Raw genomic sequence first — 26,562 nt, 5'->3', positions numbered from 1 at the left:
TAGATAGATAGATAGATAGATAGATAGATAGATAGATAGATAGATAGATAGATAGATGTAAGTCTTTATATATATATAGACATATATATATATATATATATATATATATATATATATATATATATATATATATATAATTTATTTTTTTGTACCCAGTCTTTGTAATTGTATTATTTCCCAAAAATTTGAAAAATCTGGTTATTTCCAGGTCTACACTTTACAACGCCTCAGTGAACCCCTGTTTTGAATACCGAATTACATTACAGGATTTGGAGTGATTAAATTATATTTGTGCACCCATTTGTAAACTTGAGGATGGACCCTGCACAACTGCCATGCTAGCTTAAAAACAAAACACACCTCAGCTACAAAATGTTACAAAGTAGATTCTACATAGAATTAAGCTTCATATATTCCCCAACAGTACTTAAAATCAACCCTTTGGTCACAACCTAGTTAATACTAAGGATTTAAATTTCCGAAGCAAAGGGAAATAGTAGCTCACAGGGTAGTCTTATATTTGGACTTGCTGGAAAAGCATACTGATACCTGTCCCTTGATATTAACCAACAAGAAGTAATTACATACTGTACTGTGTTGCACAAACTGTGCATTTAAGTCTCTTCCAGCAAACAACCTGCAACAGTATGGCAAGCTTTATCTATGCATTCCCAATGTCTTAATGTTTCTGCATTTAAGTAAATTAATTTTGTAAAACATATATTTATGTATATTTACAGTAATATCTGACTTTTTCTGTGGGAATCTGTTTACAAAAAAAAAAGTATGATCTCACTACTGCAAAGGTTATGTAGTGCAATGTAACAAATCATGTTTGGCAATTTGCTTTGCATACCTTGTTAACTTTTAGTGTTTGAGTTAGTCAACCAGAACTGTATTAAAAGTGATTAAGATTAACTATAACCAAGAAAAAGAAAACAATGTATATCCTTTAGTTCAAGGGAGACTTTTTTGTGAGCAGTTCTAGCTGTATATAAGGCTTATAACAAAATACTGTATGTGTTTAATGAATAATAAAATGTCTTGTTACTTATAATTAAAAATAAATGTAAGACCAATTTTCATTTAGTAGTAACTCAGAACCTAGAAAAGCAGTACCTTATACATATGGTGACCAGTAAATTTAGTATATATGAACTTGGAGATTATAGGAGCATTATGCAATAGTAAAACCTCTATGTGGAACAGCACACAGCCCAAGAGTACAAAGGAGGGGACTCTTCATGTGCCATTGAGCAGGAGGCAGTAAATGTTGATGTATCTCTTTCTAATAATCCACACACAGCCATACAATAGTAGTAATGAAACTTGTACACAGATTACCATGTGCACTTTATATTCTAGGTACACAGCCAATAACTATCCTATTGCAAACAAGAGTGTTCAAGTTGCATGCAAACAATCAATGGGGTTTATTTTACCATAGTAGTAACTGTCACTCTTGCAGCAAATAGGCTTCAAGGAGAGATCCTTTATTAATGTATTTATGCTTTCTTTATTTCTACTCATCCCTATTAAATCAGTCTTGGTGAAAATTGCTCCCTCATCAGTAAAAGGATTTTTTTTTTTATTATTCTAAGCTGACTTTGTGTCCATAAACCAGAGCTGGCTTTTTTATTTTTATTTTCTAAAATTACTTTCATTTTAAATAAATCTAAATAAATGAAATGCATATATTTGCACTATGCAATCTCCTATATAAATATAATAACGTTTTAGTATAGTGTTTCTATTAATACGGCATTGTACATGAAAATGAAGCCCATTGTGTAATTAACTTTAAAAAGTTTTCTATTTACAGGTTTGTGATGCTGTTAATGGAAAGCGAGTGTCATTTTTTTTTCTCACGTTATAAGAATAGGGGAATCATATTATAGCTGTTGTTAACAAGGCAGAGGAAATCAAAGATATCGATCTCCTTCAAGTGCACAGCCTGATATGCCTTTGTTCAGTGTGTGCTAGGGAGACAAGTCCATGTAAATAAAATGCGCATCAGTTGGAAGTGTTGCTTGAGTGACTCTCTAGTAAGGTATTCTGACCACGAACACTGAACACAACTTTTGCACTTGCTTCCTGTGGATACAGCATGCACACAAGCCATCCAGATGAAAGAGAAGATATGTATACACAGATATATGGATACATGGCTAGCTAGTTGTTCACATGCTGAACTAAACACAAAACACTGCTATCTACACTGCATACTGCAAATACTAAAACATGTATATATTTTTTTTTTATTTTTTTTTTGTAATGTATGATCTAAAACCTTGATCTACATTTTAAACAATAGCCTGGTGAAATATATACAAAATATTATAAGTATACTTAAAACAGGCCAGAGGCATGCACATAACTATGTAATTAAATTGACTGCATTTAATAACCTGATTTTTTAATGGCTTATTAAAAAATCAAAGGCCATCTAATGAGACATCCTGCTGAGCATTTAAAACAGAAAAAGAAAATGACTTGGGTTAAATTATGAAAACTAGATAGCCATACAGGGACGCACAAAGACATGTGAGTGTGTGCATGTCTATATATATACGCGTATATATATATATATATATATATATATATATATATATATATATATATATATGTTATTTCTTTATTTATTTCTACTTTGTATATATTTATATATATATATATTGTTTCTTTCTATGTTGTGTGTGTATATATATATATATATATATATATACACACACATATATCTAGATAGATAGATAGATAGATAGATAGATAGATAGATAGATAGATAGATAGATAGATAGATAGATAGATAGATAGATAGATAGACATATATTTTAGACAGATTTTTTTTTCTCTGACTTATATTTATTTTCCTAATGTTGAGAATATTCGGGGTGTATCTGTTTTTTTATTATTATTATTATTACGTAATAAAGCTGTAACTTCAAGTATTGTTTAGTAACTATTTCTCAAACTTAACAAGATCTAAATATATATATCTCCTTGTGATTAAGCTCCTAAACGCTTCTGTGATTTTTACTGGCACACTTGGGTCCCCAAGCCACTAAAATACGTATAAAACTCCACAACTCAAAAATGAGTGCAACTTTAGTTACACGCAACAGAAACCATATACCCACCCATAGATAGATAGATAGATAGATAGATAGATAGATAGATAGATAGATAGATAGATAGATAGAAAGAGAGAGATGTATATAAATATATATATATATATATAGACATATGTAAATAAATCTATCTATATCTAGATAGATAGATAGATAGAAATATATATAGATAGATATAATATATATATATATATATATATATATATATATATATATATATATATATATATATATATATATATACAGATATATAGATACATACATAGATATATGTATATTTATATATCTCGATATATAAATAGATAAAGATAAATAGATAGAGATATAGAGATATATGTATAGATATAGACATATATATAAATATAGACATATATAAATAAATAAATATATATATATATATATATATATATATATATATATATATACATATATATATGTATATATATATATATATATATATATATATATATATATATATATATATATATATAGATAGATAGATAGATAGATAGATAGATAGATAGATAGATAGAGATATCTATATATACACATACATTGCCAATGCCAAAAGATACGTTTTGCAACCTTTGTAACGTTGATGAAAAAATAAAATAATAACACTAGTATGTATTTGCTGCCAAAAATAAAAATGTTTAGCTGATTTTTGAAAAGCGCCATAAAGCACTAGTGGCCTCTACAGCCTTGACTTTGAAAACTTTTATAAAAATCGATACCAACAAGAATGTGCTTAAATGACACAAAATAGTATTACATTAGCGGACATTTTTTTATATGTAACCAACTAAAGCTGACCAGTTGACGTCCAGGGACCTAAAATCCTAAGGAGCAGGTCACAGACATAGTATACAGGCTTGAGGTGTATGTATATATTAGCATGCTATCGGTAGGTGATTTGTAAATGAGGATGCCCCCCATCAATGTGTAGCATATACTCCACAGAGGGTAGGTGTATTTGGCTATGTGAAGCGCAGGTAAGTGAACGAGCAGCCTACTTACTATGCATTGCTGCAAACGGGTCGTGCTTACAGTGTATTTCCATCGTAGCGGTCCAGGGATGAATTGCTAGCGCCTTGTTTCACGGCAAATCTGCAGTAATCTCCTTAATAATATTATTACATGAGCCGCCTGATCCAATCCAATCAGCCACCTTTAGGTCAGATCCCAGATGAAGCGTGGCGAGCTTTAACTCCTTTGGTGGGAAGCAGAGTCACTGTCCTCAGCAGCTCCACTCTCTGTCTTTACATCAATGGCAGATAGAATTTTTTTTTTTTTTATAATCTGGAATGTATTATTATTATTATATATTTTTTTTTAAATCACCTGTTTCCAATATAAAAAAAAAAAAAAAGAGAGATAAGTCAAGAGCAGTGCTTGCTATAGAGCTTACTATTAGTCCATCAGCTTGAGCCACTTGATATAGTGAAAAGACATGAAAGAATAAAGTGAGTGTATATAGTCAGGACAGCATGGCACACCTTTCACCAGGTAGACAATATATAATCCACTGAAAGCTCCTCTACAAATGACTCCTCCATCCACACAGGACCTTAGGAAGAAGAGATCACTGCTCCTTACAATCCATGCTTTATTTAGTCTACACTTCTTATGGACATCTTTTACTCCCTGCTTTTTTTTTAAGAGGGTTTTGCAAAAAAAAAATTTAAAAATTAAAATAAAAATCCAAGTTTACTAAAATAAGATGCAGCAATAAAAGTTTGCTGTAATAAAAGGTATGTGCCGCTCGCTGGGAGCGCTTGGAGATGGTCCAAGTGTTGGTTTCCAGGCTCGGAGATGTGGAGGTAAAGAGCCCTCTTCCGGTGTCGCTGGATGAATGGAAAGTTGTCAGGGGATCGGAAGGGAGAAGGCAGAGCAGAGGGTCTCCGTGCGATCCCTAGTGAAGGTATGTGCTGTGTGAGTGGCTTGGCATTGGCTCTGGTTCCCCCCTTCGCTCGCTCTAGTGATGAGTCCTATGGCTGCTCCTCCAGCGTCTGCGGCGCCTTTCAGGACCCGTTTCATGTGGACAGCGCTCGAGGGGGCTAAGCTTGTGCCGGGAGGGGGGCGTGGCCTGCGCCGGACCGACACGTCAATCATCGGACAAACTGTCATTTACCGAAGCCAAAGAAGGGCAGGAGAGGGAGGGGGAGAGGCGAGGCGATTGGCTGAACGGAGAGGGCGTGACGGCGGAAGAACGCGGATTGGACGGCGGCCCGCCAATGAGGGGGGTGTTGGTTGCGTGACGTCGCCGTTCATTGACAAACGGCTGGAAGTGTGGGGAAGTTGAGTGGAACAGAGCGCAAGCCGCTCTCTTTATCCATCGGGGGAATAATGAGGGACGTGCGGGGGGGATGGCTCAGCCAAGATATGCCTGTGGATTGTGCCAAGTGCACGGCCAATACACCTATAAGACCTTCCCTGTGTGCTCTCCGCTAATGAGCCTCCGGGCCTGGGCACACACGGGTTAACATTGGACTGCGCACATCCCCGATTTCTTCTTTTCTCATCTCTACTGCTGTCCAGGAGCTCCGACGCATTCACATACACACACTTTACTGTATACACAAGCCGGCTCAGCACTAATCCCATCCGGGCACTCCATGGGGTCTCCTATCCTATGGGGGAGGGGCATTCCACACACTACTAAACATCCCTTCACCAATGTTCACCACACAATTCACTGGGCACACACCCATAACACTCATTCATGATTGCAAAGGGCAATATTGTCTACACAACTCACTGGGCCTCATTTACTAGACAAGTGCACAATCTCTACACAATAAATCACAACAATATTCATTTGCCTTATCCAATCCTGTGCACATGATCTCCCCCACACAACATTAAATAACTGAACTAAATAATTGCACATGATTTTACATTGTATTATTATTTATTACAATATACTATATTATTATTATTATTATTATTATTATTAATAGTAGTAGAAAAAGCAGTAGTAGTATTATATTTATCATTTTATTACTATTATTGTATAATAATATTATTATTATTATTAGTTTATATTATTAATAGTAGTAAATGCAGTAGAAGTAGTATTATATTTATTATTATTTTATTACTATCATTTTATAATTTTATTATTATTCGTTTATATTATTAATAGTAGTAGTAAATGCAGCAGTAGTATTATATTTATTATTAGTTTATATTATTATTATTATTAGTTCGTATTATTAGTAGTAGTAAATGCAGTAGTAGTAGTATTATATTTATTATTATTTTATTACTATTAGTTTATAATAATAATATTATAATTAGTTAATATTAGTAGTAGTAGTAGTAGTAAATGCAGTAGTAGTATTATATTTATTATTATTTTATTACTATTATTTTATAATAATATTATTATTATTATTAGTTTATATTATTATTAGTAGTAGTAGTAAATGCAGTAGTAATATTATATTTATTATTATTTTATAATATTATTATTATTATTAGTTTATATTATTATTAGTAGTAGTATTATATTTATTATTATATTATTACTATTATTTTATAATAATATTATTATTATTAGTTTATAATATTAGTAGTAGTAGTAAATGCAACAGTAGTATTATATTTATTATTATTTTATTACTATTATTTTATAATATTATTATTATTATTAGTAGTAGTAGTAGTAAATGCACTAGTAGTATTATATGTATTATTATTGTAGTATTATTAGATTATATTATTATTAGTAGTAGTAAATGCAATAGTAATATTATATTTATTATTATTTTATTACTATTATTTTATAATTGTATTATTATTAGTTTATATTATTAGTAGTAGTAGTAAATGCAGTTGTAGTATTATATTTATTATTATTCTGTTACTATTATTTTATAATATTATTATTATTAGTTTATATTATTAGTAGTAGTAAATGCAGTAGTAGTATTATATTTATTGTTTTTTTTTTACTATTATTTTATGGTATTATTATTATTAGTTTATATTGTTATTATTAGTAGTAGTAGTAGTAGTAGAAGGAAATGCAGTAGTGGTATTATATTTATTGTTATTTTTTTACTTTTATTTTATAATATTATTATTATTAGTTTATATTATTATTAGTAGCAGTAGTAAATACAGTAGTAGTATTATATTTATTATTATTTTATTAATATTATTTTATACTATTATTATTAGTAGTAATAGTAAATACAGTAGTAATATTATATTTATTATTATTTTATTACTATTATTTTATAATATTATTATTATTAGTTTATATTATTATTAGTAGTAGTAGTAAATGCATTAGTATTATTATGTTTATTATTATTTTATTACTATTATTTTATAATATTGTTATTATTAGTTTATATTAGTAGTAGTAGTAGTAAATGCAGTAGTAGTATTATATTTATTATTATTTTATTAATATTACTATTACTGCAATTGTGATTGTTATTTTTATTAAGTATTCCTAGTAGTAGTAGTAAAAGTAGTAGTAGTAGTAGTATTATAGTTATTATTATTTTGTGTATATCATTATTATTATTATTATTATTATTATTATTATTATTATTTTATATTTTTCATTTATTTTTTGTTGTTTTTTTTTCTGTTTTTTTGCTAACTTTTTTACTATTATTTTATTTTACTATTGCATGGATACTCTCAACTATTTTGTCAAATCAGCCCCATGCATGCTAGGCTTAAAAATCGCTACCACATGAGTTTTGTGTTCTGCCTGTAGAAGGAGCTCAATATTATCCTATGTGTCCATGCACATTAGGACCATTACAGGCATATTTTAAGCTCAACATTTGGAAGCAGGAAAAAAAAAAAACCTTTTGATTTGCTGTTCAGATTGGAGCTTTCTGGCAGAAAGAACACACAACTCTCCTAAACTCATAGACTCTGCACACTGGCTTAAAATCGTTGCTTCTATGGGAGTTTTGTGTTCTGCCTGTAGAAGCAAATCAATGTTATCCTATGTGTCCATGCACATTAGGACCATTACAGGCATAGTTTAAGCTCAGCATTTAGAGGCAGGGAAAAAAAAACTTCCGGTTTGTTTTCCTGATTGGAGCTTTCTGGCAGAAAGAACACAAACCTCTCCTAAACTGTCTAAACGTTGTACAAACAATGCTTAGAGAGTTTTTTTTTCTGCCAGGAGAACGGTAGCACAGTGTTCATAGGGCCTATATGAGCGTTTTGGTTTTTTTTTCTACCAGAACTGCCTTTTCTTTAAAGCCCAGTGTACATGGAACCTATATGAGCGTTTTTCTGCCAGGGGAACTGACTTTTTTTTAAAGCCCAGTGTACATGGAACCTATATGAGCGTTTTTCTGCCAGGGGAACTGACTTTTTTTTAAAGCCCAGTGTACATGTAGCCTAGGATTATTACAGGCATATTTTAAGCTCAACATAAGAGACAGGGAAAAAAAAACCTTCTGGTTTGAATTTCTGATTGGAGCTTTCTGGCAGAAAAAAAATGCTAAACTCTCCTAAACTCGTCTAAACTCTGTACAAAAACGCACTATATGAGAGTTTTTTTTTCTTCCTGCCAAGGCACTGGTGTTTTTTTCTTTTTAAGCCCAGTGTGCATGGAGCCCTTCTCTCCTATACTGTTTACAAATAAGTTTGTGCTGCATGGACACTATATATTTTAATCGTTTGGATTAAGAGGGTGCCTGGTGGAAACAGAGATGCAATCAATAACTTATGCACCATACACATGATGAGATTATCGGACGCGTGATCGTCCATTTTTTTATTGCATGTTAATCTCAGATCGTATCTGATGAGTTTACGAAAGTCACAAAAATTCCCACACGACAGAATAAAAAATTTGGAAGTGATGTCATGCGTTGTAATGCATTTGTATTGCATTTTCCAACGACAGCTGTACCGATTAAACGAAAATCATACGATCTGGCAAAAAAAATTTCCATGCATGTCCAATAGAATAATATTGGATGAACTGTCCTGATCGGCTCTCGAAAGCTCTGTACTAACGATCCGATTATTGTATGATCGATTCGAAAGCGGTATTTTCCATACGATTTTCTGATCGTGTGTACGGGCATAATGGTCATATCTTCCAACCATCAGTCGAAAACCACTTCCCTGTGTGTGAGTCATATTAATAGACTACAGATTGATTATTCCTATCGGAAGGGATCGATCGGAAAATAAATTGATCAATTATCAAAGCATTCCATTATTATTATTATTATTATTATTATTATTACTATTATTATTAAGGCTTTTATCATTATTATTATTATTATTAAGGCTTCCATTATTATTATTATATTATTATGGCTTCTATTATTATTATTATCATTATCATTATTATTATTAACGCTTCCATGATTATTATTATATTATTATGTCTTCTATTATTATTATTATTATTATTATTATTATTATTATTAAGGCTTTTATTATTATTATTATCATTATTATTATTATTATTATTATTATTAATAAAGCTTCCATTATTATTATTATCATTATTATTATATTATTATGGCTTCTAATATTATTATTATGATGATTATTAAGGCTTCCATTATTATTATTATTATTATTATTATTATTATTAAGGCTTCCATTATTATTATTATTATTATTATTATTATTATTATTATTATTATTATTATTAAGGCTTCAATTATTATTTATTATTATTAGTATACAGGTATTATATAGCGCCAACAGTTTTCGCAGCGTTTTCCAAACGCTTAATAGTGTGTGTGTGTGTGTGTGTGTAAATTGTATCCCTCAACACACACACCCTTTACAGGCTATAATAAAACATCAATTTAACAGAATATGAAGTCACTGTAGATCATCCCATCTCTGCAGAAAATCTCTATATTTGCCTCAACACTGCATAATCCCCAACGTGGTTTTTACTGCTATGGTGAATTACAAATAAGTGCCTCTCAAAGTAGCAAGCAATCTAAAATCCAAACCAAGCGTGGAAAACTTCAATACATTTTATCCTTTTCTTCACCATACAATATATTCCCATGATACCAAGTACTAGAGCATTTTAAGCAGCAAAGGAATCTAAGTGAATAAAGTACAGATGGTCTGTCTTTAAGGGACCACTAATAGTTTTCAGCCATAGACCCTGTAAAATAATAATAATAGACTCCATTCAGGGAAGGTCACAGAAATATTAAAAAGTCATAAAGATGTATTGGTCTTCTACAAAACATTGCACATGCAGAAACTCATGTGCTTTCCAAGTCTTCCCTGAGTTAATGTTAATATTACAGAGTATTCATTCTATTAGATTGTAAGCTCTTCTGAGCAGGGCCACCCTAACCCTCTTGTATTTTACTGTAACAGTATTGTTTCCCTTTTAGTAAATCAGCCCCTTGCACACTGAGCTTAAAGGTCTACTACATGAATTTTGTATACTGATACTGTATATTTTATTTATATTGTAAAGTGCTGCATAAACTGTTGGAGCTATATAAATATTAATATTACAGAGTATTCATTCTATTCGATTGTAAGCTCTTCTGAGCAGGGCCCCTTAACCCTCTTGTATTTTATTTTAATGGTATTGTCTCCCTTTTAGTAAATCAGCCCATTGCACACTGAGCTGCAGTGTGAACCGGCTCTAAAGGTCTACTACATGAATTTTGTATATTTATATTGTGTAATTTATTTATATTGTAAAGTGCTGCATAAACTGTTGGCTCTATATAAATATTAATATTACAGAGTATTCATTCTATTAGATTGTAAGCTCTTCTGAGCAAGCCTCCACTAACCCTCTTGTATTTTATCTAATGGTATTGTCTCCCTTTTAGTAAATCAGCCCCTTGCACACTGAGCTTAAAAGTTACTACTACATGAATTTTGTATATTTATACTGTATATTTTATTTATATTGTAAAGTGCTGCATAAACTGTTGGCGCTATATAAATCCTGTATAGTAATAATAATAATATTCATAAATATCATTTTGAGTGTAAACCATGTAATCCCCTTGCAGAGTCTAGTCTCTGGACAGTAGAGAGGGCTCTGGCCTCAGGCATATTGTCTTATTCCTGATCAGGAGGCTGATCCCTGTAAATTGCCATAGGGAGAAGAAAAAAACAGAAAACGTTTTATTTTACACTGCTAATTACTCCTCGCTGGCAGCCTGGACCTGGACTGGAGAAGTGATCGCTGCCTTGTTTCGTCCTGTCCAGCACTGTGATCTTGCTTTCATGTAACATCACATTCTGTATCACCTATACACATACGTATATATGAGTATACAAACGTATACAACACAAGATTATTGCGTTTAACCATCTATACAGAGGGGAAACTCGTTTTTAATGCATGTGGTCCAGCTAAACATTTGTGCTTTAAAAAATGCCCGTTTCTTTGGTAAAAAAAAAAAAACGTTCATAAAGAGCGTTTTTTGTAATGATAGTAATATCTGTAGACTGCTGCGGGTGTGCGATATGTTTGGAATGGGCATATTTCAGATCTTTTCCAAGGCTGGGCTAGCTTTCTGGAATCCAAAATGAGATATAAATCTGCATAATCAACCATAAATCGGACTTCTGCTAACGTACGAATTAACGCAGAACATGGCAAGCCACAAATAAATAAAATACACCATAATATCAAGCAATCGGGATGCTGAATTCGACGAAAAAAGAGAGCCTTCATTACAGAACTACATCTAATAAAATTAGGTCTAATGCATTTTCAATTATTTTTCTATAAACAATAATTAGCCATGCACATCGTTTTTTTTGGGGGGTGGCAGAAAATGAAATGTATTTAATGAATATCATTAGAATAAGTAAAGAACCTGCACGATCTATAAGTCTATAAGGTATATGGAGTAGCCTCATGCAAAATTGTTGTAGATCAGCATGTGAACTGACCGGTATGATGAGCTGATTGAAGTTTAAATTCAGTTTAATTCATTAATTAAACCGCTCATATAACCACGCAGGTCTATGAAACATATATATATATATATATATATATATATAACATAAATATATATATATATATATATATATATATATATATATATATATAAAATAAATTGAAAAAAATATATATAATATTTATTATATAATGAATTGAAAAAAGAAAAAAAAAAAAATATATATATATATATATATATATATATATATATATATATATATATATATATATATATATATATATATATATATATATAAAATTAATTGAATAATATATATATATATATATATATATATATATATATATATTTATTAAATTAATTGAAAAAAATATATGTGTATATATATATATATATATATATATATATATATACACACACACACACACACACACACACACACACACACACACACACACACACACATACACGCTGAATTATAGGCAATTTATTCTGCTCTAATTATAGACTTTATTTTACTATAGTTATTGTAAATGGCCAGATTTAACATCCTTCCACCTGCAGCAATCCTGACGGTTAGGCTCAGGTATATTACCATCAATAACACACGTTTTCCGGCTGTCACTAGAATGTGCTGTAACATAGAAGCATCGTTACTGCACCTTGCAGGAAACAGATGCCACATCACACAGTTCCTGTTAGACGCCTGGAAACTCTGTCCTTTCATACAAGCTTTAAATGACATATTTAGGGTGGCCTTGGCACAGGCATGGTACATAGGGAGCATCATAAGGGGTTTCCTGATGCCTTCAAATTCAGAGGCATATCCATTATACATTTAAATCTATAATTTATTAAAATAGGGGATGAGGTTATTGCATATTAATAAATCGTCATGGTTTAAAAATGTTCCAGAGAGCATCCCTCACATCACAGAAAAACTAAAGAGGTAACTGATGTATGTAGCATAAAAAAGAAACAAAAAATCACTACTATCACCCCCCTAAAGTATTGTAGGGGGCTGCTCGAAAAATGAGATCTTTAACAGTTACCTAACAGTGTATTTATTCATCAGTAGATTTAAAAGAGTAGTCTGTTCATTTCTATCGACCTTTAGCTAAATCTTCTGTCTTTTTCAATTCCCCTGAGCCTAACTGTATATTTAGAGTGGGCTTAAACTAACTGCTTCTGTACACAGGTTTAAAATCATCTCTTTAATGTGGATATGGCAGTATAATGTGACACAACAAAACATTGAATATGCTAAAGATCTTACATCTGAGTGCAGCATAAATGCCCTATTGGGATAAAAAAAAAAAGTCTTTTTTTTATAGAGCTTTAGAATAAATATCAAACAGCTGCCTTTTCTTTAATCCTTAAATTCTGTAATATATTTATTCCATTGTTCTGGTGCAAGAGAGGCGTATCTTATTATTACAAAGCTCAATGTATACACATACATATGTATAATATTACAAAACACACTATGTACACATACAGTATGTATTATTACACAGCTCACTCTATTCACATATGTGTGTATTATTAATATTAATATATATATGTCTGTGTGTATATATATATATATATATATATATATATATATATTATGTGTATTATTACAAAGCCCACCATGTGCACATAAATATTATTACAAAGCTCAAGCTATACACATATATATGTGTATTATTACAAAGTATACTATGTGAACACATTAATTACTACAAAGTTCAAGCTATACACATATATATCTGTGTATTATTACAAAGTATACTATGCGCACACATTTATTATTACAAAGCTCAGTCTATACACATATATATGTGTATTATTACAAAACACACTATAGACACATATTATTATAAAGCTCAATACACACACACATATATATATTATTATTATTATTATTATTATTAATAATAAAAAGCACACTATGTACACATATACATAAAATAAAATAAACACTCAATATAACAAATATATATGTCTATTATTACAAATGTGTATGTATTACACATACACATAGTTAGAAAGCTCAATACACACACACAAACACTATTATTTTTATTTTGTTAAACTCAATATATACATTTCAAAGCTCACTACATGCACACACAAACCACATATATATATATATAATTTTTATTATTATTATTATTATTATTATTACAAAGCTCAATATATACACAATTAATAATGCAAACAAACTAGAACCAAGACTCTTCAAAGACTTCTGCACTTTATAAGCAAATATTGAGTGCAAATGAAATGCCCTTTGTATTTAAAATAGAATTTACAATCATTGAAATGCACTTATAATAAAATTGGTAATTATTTTCTAAATTTGTAGGGATTATATAAACCTTTGTTAGATTACAGCACCCAGAAATGTAAGTAAATACATTATTTGAACCTGACTGACAGAAACACAGATTCTCTGGATTAGGGTATAAATGACACTATAGTAAATCATTAGTTGAAGGTGGATAATGTAAAAGATTTTAATTGTTTATTTGCAAATAGTCTCTGAAAATATGCAGTACATTACAGTGGATGTAACTGTGTTTCATTTAATATACGTTTCTTAAACCAGCAGGGCCAGAATTCAAGTAAAAAAACAAATCAAGGTTAGGGATTTTATTTTAATTTGTGATTGCCTTATAGGATTAGACATGTATTTACTGATTTAATGAACCTTTAGTAAATAATATTTTTAGTGTTAGCTGTCTGTTAGAAATTTTATGGATTTTATAAATATCACAGGAGCAGGTGAAATGTAAAAAATGAGCTACGCCGTTGTATAAAGTGTAAAATGTGTGTGCTCACATGAAAGTTTTCAAGACTGGGAAATAAAGTTAGGATAAAGAAATGCCATTGGCTTTTTCCTACGCTTCCATGCTTGCAACTCTCATTTATTATTTTGTATTAGTAAACTGCTAAGATTTCCGTGGCTACTTTGATTTTATTGTGTATGTGTTTGGGGTTTGTGGTTTCATATTGGTTGCAATGAGCTTTTTTTTTCTTTTTTTTTAAGCCCAAGGCTATACATCTTACCACCAGACTAGTCATTGTCACATGCAGTTATAAAAGCAGGCAATAGGGGGAGTTCATTTCAAGCTGTTTCTGAAGGTAAAGGTAAGCAGGTCACAAAGAAATTCCAGGCCTCTTACTTTGCTATTGTTAGGCAATGACAAGGTAAAGATTAAACTTTATTTCTCTATATGAGCTATATAGGTCAAATACAGAGCTAGAGCTTTGTTCGTTTACTGTTAAAAAGTGCCAGTACTAAAATGTCCTCAATTATATATTAAGTTTTGTTAATAGCACTGAATTTTAACAACTGAATACTTTCTCCTACATCAGTTAGTAAACATGTGTTAGAGGACCATGGTCAGATTCTGCTAAAGTCAGCAGGCACAGCTGACAAACATGTGCGGTTGTCAACCACACTTCCTTTAGGACACTAATATAGCATGTGTTAGCCCTTTACCTATTCTCTATAAATCCAAGAATAAACCTCAGCAGTACCATGTACAATTTGGTTACACAATATTCTAATGTTCACTAGAGCTAGGACAGTTGCATAGGGTGCCTGAAGAACACACGTGCATGCAACTCACAACATTCATATGAGCAATTCCATGTACCTAAGGGGCATGGAGAAACCATTAAGCAGTCAGAAAGTTTATTCTAAGTCCTAGTCCTAAGGGTAGCTTTCTTATATCATAACAAGCTTCTTGAAAGATCTGACGTTCTTACAAACATGTACGTGCAAATTATCTATAACTGCTGTTTGCGAGCCTTGTTTTCTGCAACCAAGAAGCAATAAGATGGAAATGGGATGGTAAAGAAAATGGAAAGAAAGCTATGGTAATTGTTTTTATTACGGTCAACAAGCTACCATATTTTTATTACTAAATGGGTCTTGATGACTCTTCCCCCCCCCCCCCTTACTACCCCCCGTGCTCTTTTTAACCCCCCCTCCCTACCGCGAACCACACGGCAGGAGATTCATTTTTATGTTCCCAGCCAGACTGAAAGGAAGTGAGCACTCAGTGTGTGCACTTCCTGTCAGTCCGGCCGGGAACAGGAAACTGAATCTCCTGTGCCACGCGGACTACAGGAGGAAGAAAGAGGAGCTCGGCCACGCTACAGGTGGCAGCTTATAGGAAGCGGCGACCGGCAGCACGGCTGGGGCCCCATGCCAATTTGGTGCCCCAAGCAATTGCTCATTTTGCCTGTCCTGTCACGATGGGCCTGATCAGCTTCTAACTTCAGCTTGTTCAGATAAGCTCTAACAATAAAACCTGGAAGCTGATTGGTTACTATGCATAGCTGCACCTGATTCAGTGTGTTCCAACTTTCCAACTTTAGTAAATGACCCCCAATGTGTTAGTACTGGTGTTTAGGGCAAGATATTGAACAATCTCATGAGGCTGTTATGCTATAAAAGGCCTCATTAGAGGTAATGTTTAGTGGGGGAAGAGTGTAAATGCTGCAAGTTGCTATTGAAACAAGGCTATTGAAATAGTTAGTATATGAGATGGGAGTCTCTATAATATTTTATTTCAATTCTGGAAGATAGTTGCCAGCCATGGTATATTATGAAGTTCGCATCTTATGTTGCCTCATCTGTATAGCATGTCCTGTGTGCTCCACATATCCACCTCAGGCTTAAACCCTTCCATGGATATCTGATTGCAGTCAGCCATACAGGCACAATCAATCCTTTTTCCATAAACATACATATTGGATCAGCTATTAACTCATGTTTATGTGTATGGAGCAGGAAGGGGACACAGTAGAAAGCAAGAACAATCAGACAGGTGATGTATGAAGAGGTCAGGGATTGCTCTTGGACTTACAATCATACCATAGCATAACTGGTAGGATCAACTGACTATCATGCTTTGTCACCATTCAGTTTCCTTGTACAAATAAGTAATCCCTTCTAATTCTTAAATAATATCTTTCCTGCATACATTTTCCATAAGGTTAATTGTGTTTTCACCTTCATTTGGATAATTTGCTTATAGCTGAGTTAGTTGGAAAGCTTTCTCTGGACTTCCATGACCAGCTTGACACACCTACACAATGCAACCTTTCTCTGGCACTTTCACTATGGAGCACTACTACTAGCATTAATGTTTGACTAGCTAAACATTCATGTTTAAGTGATTAGAGAAAGGATAGTCATTGATATATGGCACCACTAATTATACCAGGGGGGCCAAGTGACAGGTTATCCAGCCTTCCAGACTGAATGTTTCCCCAGATAATGGGCTGGTTGGCAAAGTGGTGGATTTTTCACAGACATGTAATGATCACCCTTTCCAGCTTTAGACTAGGAGTAAAAAGCTGACACGCAGGGGCGGACTGACCATTGGGCAACTCGGGCACTGCCCGAGGGCCCCATGCCACTAGGAGGCCCCATCAAGGTTGCCAGCCTCAGTAAAACCAGGGACAGTATGTAAAAATTTGTGCTTTTTTTTTTTTACATCTGTCTCTGAAATGTCCCTTACCGACATCCTTTTGGTCTAAAAATCCTGAGATTATAGCTGCCCCACCTCTCCAGTACCTTCTCAGCCAATAGAAACATGTCTGTGTATACTGTGTGATTGTATAGTGTGTGTGTGTGTCTACTGTGTGGCCCCATAATCTCTGATTGCCTGGGGGCCCCATAATCTCCTATTGCCCGGGGGCCCCATGAGTTGTCAGTCCGCCCCTGCTGACACGGCAAGAAAACATACATGCCCATGTAACTGAACTTTGCCAAGCTTATTATAATTGAATCATTGCCAGCACAGGGCAGATGTTTTAACTGTCTTCCACAATAACAGAAAGTAGTTCCTAAAACTATATAAAAACATATGCATGTTGTAGAATTGCAGTAGTTTGCACTAGCCATGACATAAATTACTAAGGGACAAAACTTAAGGACAGATGCAACTGTAGGCTTAGTTCATTACATTCATGGCATGCCACCTAGAATTTGTATATGAACCTTAGTATGAACATTTCTTATACTGTATGTACTGTATGTATTTTGGAGGGGACCGTAAAACTGGGTAACACTGAGTCAATTCACTAACTTTTATGAATTATTTTAAAGCATACATAGTTTAGAGATTTTCCATGTTTACTACATGCATGGTGTTGTGTAAGGGTAACAGAGGCAATTACCTCTGAAAAAGATAACAGCACTGCTCCTAACATTGCTGTCAACAATTTTCACTGTCGAAAGGCCATTGCCATCTTTGTTCAGGCAACATCCAGGGTCAACATCTACTTCATAGGCTAAGATACTGGCCTATAAATGGAATTCCCCATGGCTGTACAGTGCAGTAGTCTTCATATTCTTGACTCCGTGTGCACATGTTGTTTAAAAGAGATCAGTCCCCTTTTGTTTCCTCTCACTGCCAGAAAGTTACAATGCTACAATAGTTCCACTAATGACATTATTCTCCCATTGATCCTCTTTCTTAAACCTAGGCATAATCATATGATTAGAGCCAAAGGACTGTTTTTTCATGTTAATTATCATTTTATTTTACCAACACCATTGATGTACAGTGTGATATGTCATGCAGATTGGTAAAGTTACTGATAGGTCCTCTTTGACTGTAGTCATACATTTATCTCACAGTAATTTTCTCTTAAATATTCAATTCACTTATAAAAATATCACATAGGTGTGTGTTTATTATTTTTTTCATATACAATTTATTTAACCTAAAAAAAACTCTATATTTCACATAGCACAATTCTTCAGCTCAAAAAAGCATTATCTAATCTCATTAAGCATAATTTTAACTGTATATCAGGGTGTGAAACCTCATGCTATTATTTTTGTGACTGTGGTTGAAGTTTATATTCAAAATACAGCACAAATTGATAATATAACCTTTACAGCAATGTCAAGTGATCCATGTGATACAAGTGAATTGAAATCATTATTTTTGATCATAAAAATTAACACATGGTAATGAAAATATGACATGCAATATACCCCACTGTGGGGCTGTAATAAACACACTTTTTTTTACACCTGCTTGCAGCTTTTATACAGAGGCGAATAAGATGCTGTTATTTTTTATTTTATTATAGCATCCACAAATGAGTTTGGCAGCCTACAAGAACTCGTGCACAACAGTGCACAGAAATGTAAAGTTTTTTTTTCTTGCACATTAGTGGATTATCCTCATCTTACTCATTAGGTTAAATGAGCAAAAATTTTGCAAACTGAGCATTCTCTGCCTCTTTAGTAAATCAAAATCAATGAGATATACAAAGTAAACTGCAGGCAGATAGGGGTTAAATTACTAAAACTGGAGTGTGCAAAATCTGGTGCAGCTGTGCATGGTAGCCAATCAGCTTCTAGCGTCAATTAAGGTTTGACCAAAAAACTGGAGCTGATTGGTTTCTATGCAGAGCTGCACCAGAATTTGCGCATTCCAGTCTTAATAAATCAACCCCATATTGAAACTCAAGATTTCAGTATTATTTGACAAGTGTGCTAACCATCTAGTCATAATGCTGCCAGAAGCTAAACCCAACACTGAGGGCCATTCCCCCTGTTACATTTAAACACATTTTAAATCTAGTCTGCATGCATTTTTCCTAGATGTTTTTGCTTTTGTTTTTTTCGTTTTTTTAATCCACAGTGGTGCAAAAACCTATAGCGAAACAAACCGTAAGTGTACAAAAATATGTGCATGTGAACACACACAAAAAGTGCTTTTGTCCACCCGACCGAAGAGGTAGGTGTTGTACCCTAACCCCTGGAGCGCAAGCCTCCAGACGGGGACATAGGTTTATGTGGTCTGCCTAGCCACAAGGCCTGGCAGACCCCATTCTCCTTGGACAGCCAAAGCCACCCTTGAATACTAGGTCAGGGGAGCTCTCCCAAAGAGAGACCCCCCCAGAGGCCAGGGAGGAAGGAACCTGAGGGCCACACATCCTCCCCTTAGACATCAGGGTAAGCCAGAGGACTCACACCCTTCATCCAGTGAAACAACACACACAAAAGTGATAGAATGACAAACGTGGGAGAAAATAAATAAAAATAATAAAGGGGCCGTGCCAAATTGTGCACTGGCCAGGTTCTGAAGCCTGGTAAATTGCTACGGACATAAGCCAGAAGGTCTAGCCCTGAAGTGTTTGATATGGTGACCGCATGTTCTTTTCGCACAGTGAGTTCTCACACCCATAGTGTTACTAAGAGAACCTTCGGGATGACCACTCCCAGAGGGCACAAACACAGCGAACTCTCTGCCTTCCCAGCCCATGGTCAGACAAGGTAAGCTACTCGAAAACCAGAAGGTACTGGACCCTTCCATATACAAGTAAATGCGCAGTGAACCAAATCAAAAGAAAATTTTCCACACACAGTACAGGTGACCTGAGAATATGTAAACAAACTGTTAGTCCAAACAAAGTCCATATCATATATAGTTCATAAAGGATCTCTAAAGAGGATGGGGATCCAGTGACAGGGTATTCAAACACACAAGGAAGCCTCGAGGGAAACAGAAACCATGTTCCAAACTGCAAGAGAATACAAGAGAAGAGGCGCCTCTGGGTGTAGATTTAAAACCAATTTTAATCACACAAAATTAGGCAACTCACATTTCTGGAGGTTTAAAATGTGCAATGAATTAAAGCAATCCAAGGAGTGGGAATCATCAGATCAGTCTGTTCATCCTGCCGGCTGGGACGCTGAAACTGTCATATGCAGGAAGCGCTGGTCATGGACACAGAGCGAGGGGTGGAACGCAGGCGGAGGGAAGATGACGTCACTGGCATGCGACCGGGTTCGTGAGCGTTCGGTCTGAGATAGCAAGTCAGCCTCGCTCCTTCATCAAGGGCTTGCCATCTCAGCCCGAACGCTCACGAAACCAGTCGCATGCCAGTGATGTCATGATCCTCTGCCTACGTTCCACCCCTTGCTCTGTCTCCATGACCAGCGCTTCTTCCACAGCAGCTTCTTGGATATGACAGTTTCAGGAATCCCAGCCGGCAGAATGAACAGACTGATCTGATGATTCCTGCTCTTTGGATTGCTTTTATTCACTGCGCATTTTAAACCTCCAAAAATGTGAGTTGCCTAATTTTGTGTGATTAAAATTGGTTTTAAATCTACACCCAGAGGCGCCTTTTCTCTTGTATTCTACTGGACCCTTCCAGCTTTCCCAGGGAGAATTTACTCCCGACCCCAATTACGTTTCGGTGCTCCGGTTTCAATTTCTGCCGGTTCTAAGCTTCCAAGTCCCCCATCAGTCTAGCACAGGGATTTGCAATTAGCAAACCTCCAGCAGACCTTAGCAGACCTGTTGCAGAACTATAAGTCCCATGAGGCATAGCAAGACTCTGACAGCCACAAGCATGACACCCAGAGGCAGAGGCATGATGGGACTTGTAGTTTTGCAACAGCTAGAGGTCCGCTAATTGCATATCACTTGTCTAGCAGGTTTGCATAATCACCAACCCGGTATGGGTCAGAATGATAACACAGCTCCCCCACTAGAACACTGATAAGTACAGATGCTACACTTAGCCAAAAGGCAGAGAAGCACATTTTTAATGATGTACTGTGTATGCTGTTTTTATAATGTTTGGATTTCTTTAAAAACACAAAGGTGTAAATGGACTCTGACCCTCAGACGCCAATAGTGACTCTCAAGCCAGTCAGCCCCTCTGAAAGTTACTAGAATTGCTTGGTGGCCATTCCAGGCCTACTTATCTTAATGGTTTGAAGTTAATTTCTTGAACGTAGTGAGCATCAGAGTCTCAGGCTTAAATGATATCCTTACTTGCAGAGAAATACAGATTTTTTTTCCAAACATGTCACTGTCTAATTTGAATATGAATTGTCTAATATGTTTCTCACTACCACAAAATGACATTTTGAATTAACTCTGTCCTCCTAGCTCTTTTCTGCAGCTCATTTTACTAACAGATAAGATGTTCACAGTTTGGCCATCTTAATTTGCATCTGCGGCTTAATAAATAGCTCTCTCAGAGCACAACCGACTAGTGTTTGTATTGGAGTATAACAAGCTAAGACCACAAAAATTTTCTTCAGTAAGAAGAACCATTCATTGCAAAATACAACACAAATGTAATGGCCAGGTTTTTAGGAACTAGAGGAAAGAAAATTGTCTGTGTTCCACATAGCAACCATTCAAATGTCCTATTAAATGATCCACATCCCTTTGTGACATACAGAACGAGATACTATTATGTAGCTATTTTTGCAGTGCAGTTTCCATGGCACAATTCTTTGTGGCCACACAGTATATTAAACCTTGCACAATTTATATAAATATTTAAGACCTGCAACTGATGCATTATTTTTATTCATTTGTTTAACTTTTGCATACTTACATAGAAGTCAGTTCATGCAGATAATGAAACAAGGATGTCCACTAACCTAAATCTCTGCTACCCTTGGTTGAGCTGGGCTGTATTTACATTACGTGAGTACCAATATGAGTTGTACACAAGTAAAATGGTGAACAATACAGACTTCAAACAAAAAAGAGCAGGAATACATAACACATGGAGGACCATTTGCAAGCACTTTCTGTAATAGGGTAAAAGGCCTAATATCTGTCTGCCAGTTATGCTCTGATATTGTTACACGCTCTTCCAATGGGGACTACAACTGGCCATGGGGATGCTCAATGCTTAGGCATATTACAATGCTATCATCATCAAGAAACCGGCTCAGAGAAATGCCATGCAGCCATGAATGTATACAGGAAGGGGCTGCCGAGATCAGCAGTGTTGTTTGCAACAAAATATGAAAAAAAGCTGAAAACTGTATTTTATTATTAAAAAATAGTAATCACTTAAAATGCTTGTAGATTTTGCAAACTATTATTCAGCTGAGATTTGCAAGTATTTAAAATTGTTAAAGGTGGCAGACCACTGGATCCAGTACAGTTTGTTACTTAAAGTAAAAAGCTGGCCATATATGGATTGAGTCTTGGGCAGTTCAGCAGGGACTGGCCAAGATTTAATCTATCTATGGGCAGGCTAATTGTACCCAAGTCGATCCATCAATTGGCTTGGTCACTACCAGTATGTAGGATTTAATCTATCGATGGGCAGGCTAATTGTACCCAAGTCAATCCATCAATTGGCTTGGGCACTACCAGTATGTAGGATTGTTTTCTATGTGATTATTGCCAGCAGCTATAGCTGCTAGCAATAATCACTGTGTTCTCCCAGCAGGGACAGCTCCCTATGTCCCCATCAGGAGAACACAATAGCTCAGGGGGAGGGATACCCCCATAAACACTGACTGTGTTGCTGGGAGAATCTAGCGATTTTCTTCCCTGCAACCCGTAGTTGAAGGAAAGAAAATTTGCATCATATATTACCTGCCTAACTAGAGGCAAACCTTTTTTTCTTTTCGTTTTTTAAAAGTGGAGAGGTATTAGAACACATGTCAGGATTTATTGCTGTCTGTGCCCCTGTTAGGGAGATTCACCCTTTCTATTCATCCCAAATTTGGTTTGACACCAGAACAGTAATAGATGGGAAATCTTCCAATAGAGACAAGAGTTCTGGTGACACCTCGGGATTCCTCTCACTTCCTGTTTTGGCCATCCCAAGGGAAATCTCCCCAATGGTACACAGATGGCAAAAAAAAAAACAACAAGAGTTAAAACAGTCCTTTACTCTATCCAAAATTGAAAAAAAAATGCTTTTAGTTTTACTTTAATGATGGTTGTCTGGAGTAGAGAAGAAGATGGATACTGAGGTGAATTCTGAGGGACAGTTCAAATATTGCACAGATTTAGGCTAGTACAATAGAATGAGGAAGAAAATTTAAGAAATGGGGCTGTTCTAGAGAACTTTGCAGCAATTAACAGGGTGTGGTTAAGAGTGGAGAAATTAGAAGTTACGTGGAAGAGTGGAGACAATAGTTCGGAAAATATTTGTGTATGAGGACAGAAATGTAGATAACGAAATAAGATGACGAGATAAAGAGGTTGATATACTAAAAGACAAAAAGACTGTGCACTCTAGAGCTTAGTAAATGAGCAGAAGCTCTGCTGACTTCCATCATCCAATCATGTGCAAACAAAAATGCTATTTTTTTTATTTTCCTTGCACGTGATTGGGTACTCTTTGCAAAATGAAGCCTTACCTCATTTACTATGCTTTGGAACAACTGCACTTGCAGAGGGCAACTGCACTTTGAAAAGTACACAGTCTATTTGCCTTAAGTAAATCAACCCCAAAGTGTCTTATAGTCAAATTCAAATGCATTTTAACTATCATGTTGATTGGAAAGTAGTATAGGAACTACCAGAGTGAGAAAGCGATAGGGATTGGAGTGGTGGATAAAAAAAGTCTTGCTGCACCATTCATAATAGATTGTATTGGTAAGAGTGTTATTAGTATAAACTAGGATAATAGTGGTGTCTGTACAACTAAAACTGAAGACAGCTAAAATCCACCACCAACCCTTCTGGACTACAAATGGAAGGCTGACCACAGGTCAGCCTGATTTTGTAGGAGGAGTCGGGATGTATTTAAACCTGCCCTCCATCCTCCTTGCCTGTCGACGGTTTCTCTTGTGTCCCACCCACCGTTTCCCTTTTTTCCTGCTATTTCTTCTTTTTTACTTCTACTTGGGTATGCCCCCTTTTAGGCATACTGACCATGTGACTTTTGGCACACCCCAGGTCACTTTTCCCGTTTCCTCTCAGACCTTTCCTAATATGGTTACATTCTGCAATTCTTTTGTTGCAGCTGAGCTCATATCATTGGTTTATCCAAAGCATTTAGGTGCAAATACAGGTGAACTGCAATGAAATGACTGGTAAGCACAGATTCTTACAAATGTATGAGAAAGCAAAATCAATAGCAACAATCAGCACATCCCCTTCACTGCCCAGTACTGTCTTCTGGTCAACAGCCACTCCATGCAATTTGAAAATTTGAACCTAGAATTTGTTATGTGTACACAAAATGTCCAACTCTATACTGAATTAATAGTTGTCTGCAGAGTTCATTTATGAAGGGCCAACACTGGGATGAGAAGTTGATTATGGCCCTTTCCTCTTCTTTAGAGGCAAAATAAATAATTGTTTTATAAAAACATGGTGGCAATGTCAACACTCCCAGAGCCACCAAATACCTCTTGTCCACTGCTCCAAAGTCTGTGTGAAACTTATGTGACTTCTTTAGGTTTGGAGGTCAATCTCTAAACAGACTGACAGTTGTGCATGTCCATTCACCTCTCTGCTCTGAAGAGCAGCAATTCTCTTCCATGTTTGAAGTAGAAAGCTAGGCAAAGAGAGAGACTTCAGCTAGGTCAATCCCCTCTCACACAGACACACATACACACACACACACACATACACACGCGCACATTTCACTATTAATTATGGCATTCTAGGAAATATACATTATACATTATCAATGTGATCACTCTTTCTGAGCAGTATGACAATGCCCTTCAAAATGTCAAATTATTCTATAGGTAATTGGAACACCGTATACTGCAGCCATGGTTAAGTTGGACATGAGGTACAGAGCTGCTGGAAAAAGTCAAGAGACTCATGCTCACATAATACTTAGCCATCTTCTTTTTCCCTATAGGCCTTTTATTGGTTATGGTAGCAATATGCATGAAGCAAACCACATGATCTACAATAGCACATCCCAATTTTAACCATAACAAGAAAAATAATATAACACGATTGGAGACAAAGAGATGGGACCTGTATGAAAAAAATGCAACCTGTAGACATGGAAATTATTATTTATATAAGCCAATGGCAACAAAAATTCTAAATTCTTATGAACGTCACAAACTTGGGCTTTATTTACAATTTACGCCTCTATAATATTTCATTATTAAGGCCAATCTGGTAAATAATTATATGTTCAAGTTCCTCCTTCACTCAACACGCACAGTAGAGACTTCCCTCTTTTATATTGCTTGACACATCCAGATTGGACATATTGGAGACATTCAATGAAGAGTTCCTGGTCCCTTCCCACAATAAGTCATCGTCATCACTACAATTTTTTGTGGTGCGATTTGCTAGCATTTCTTATAGAAAAGACACATGTTAAACTCCAACACAACTAACTGTCTCCAGTTCTTTTACAGTATTGCCCTTTAGGGTAGGAAGCCCTGATTGCCTGCAAAATTATATGTGGTAAAATATATTTACTGATGCAGGAATCTAAGATATAAATCTTATTTTTTCTGTTGCTGTGGTGGTTTTGGTAATGAGCTTCTGATTAATTTCATAAATGGAACGGCCCTGGTTTGCATACCTTTCTAACCAGACTTCAGCCCAAGCTCAACCAGAGATCCATTCTGGTAGGAAATAGCATGTAACTGTCTGTATTATAACTTGTAAGGCTTCAACAGCCAGTATACAAGTTTGCAGTGGCATCGCTAGGGGGTGACTTTTGGGGCTACAGCCCCAAATCTGGGGCCCAGAGTCTCTGCAGAGGTCCCCAAGGGGAGGGGAGGCTCTCTGGGGACCCTGATG

At 34.9% G+C, this 26,562-nt stretch overlaps 1 protein-coding gene across 3 annotated transcripts in view; it reads right to left on the bottom strand.

Annotated features, from left to right (window-relative positions):
- PAX5 (paired box 5) overlaps nt 1-26,562 on the bottom strand; it is a 322,505-nt gene that overhangs the window by 264,375 nt on the left and 31,568 nt on the right. The window contains exon 1 of one of the 3 annotated variants that reach the window (XM_077475370.1): nt 4,146-5,150. The exons of the other annotated variants lie outside the window; for them this stretch is intronic. Within the exon in view, the coding sequence (XP_077331496.1) occupies nt 4,146-4,188 (43 nt within the window). The 5' untranslated portion in view covers nt 4,189-5,150. Of the gene's footprint in view, nt 1-4,145; nt 5,151-26,562 lie in introns of those variants that run through there. 3 annotated transcript variants of the gene reach the window in all.

Source organism: Lithobates pipiens, unplaced genomic scaffold (genome assembly GCF_037356315.1).
Source record: "Lithobates pipiens isolate NorthernLeopardFrog02 unplaced genomic scaffold, aLitPip1_a1.2 Scaffold_13, whole genome shotgun sequence".
In the NCBI taxonomy this organism is placed as follows: Eukaryota; Metazoa; Chordata; class Amphibia; order Anura; family Ranidae; genus Lithobates; species Lithobates pipiens.
The sequence above is the reverse complement of the archived record's forward strand: the minus strand, read 5'-3'. Positions and strand labels throughout refer to the sequence as shown.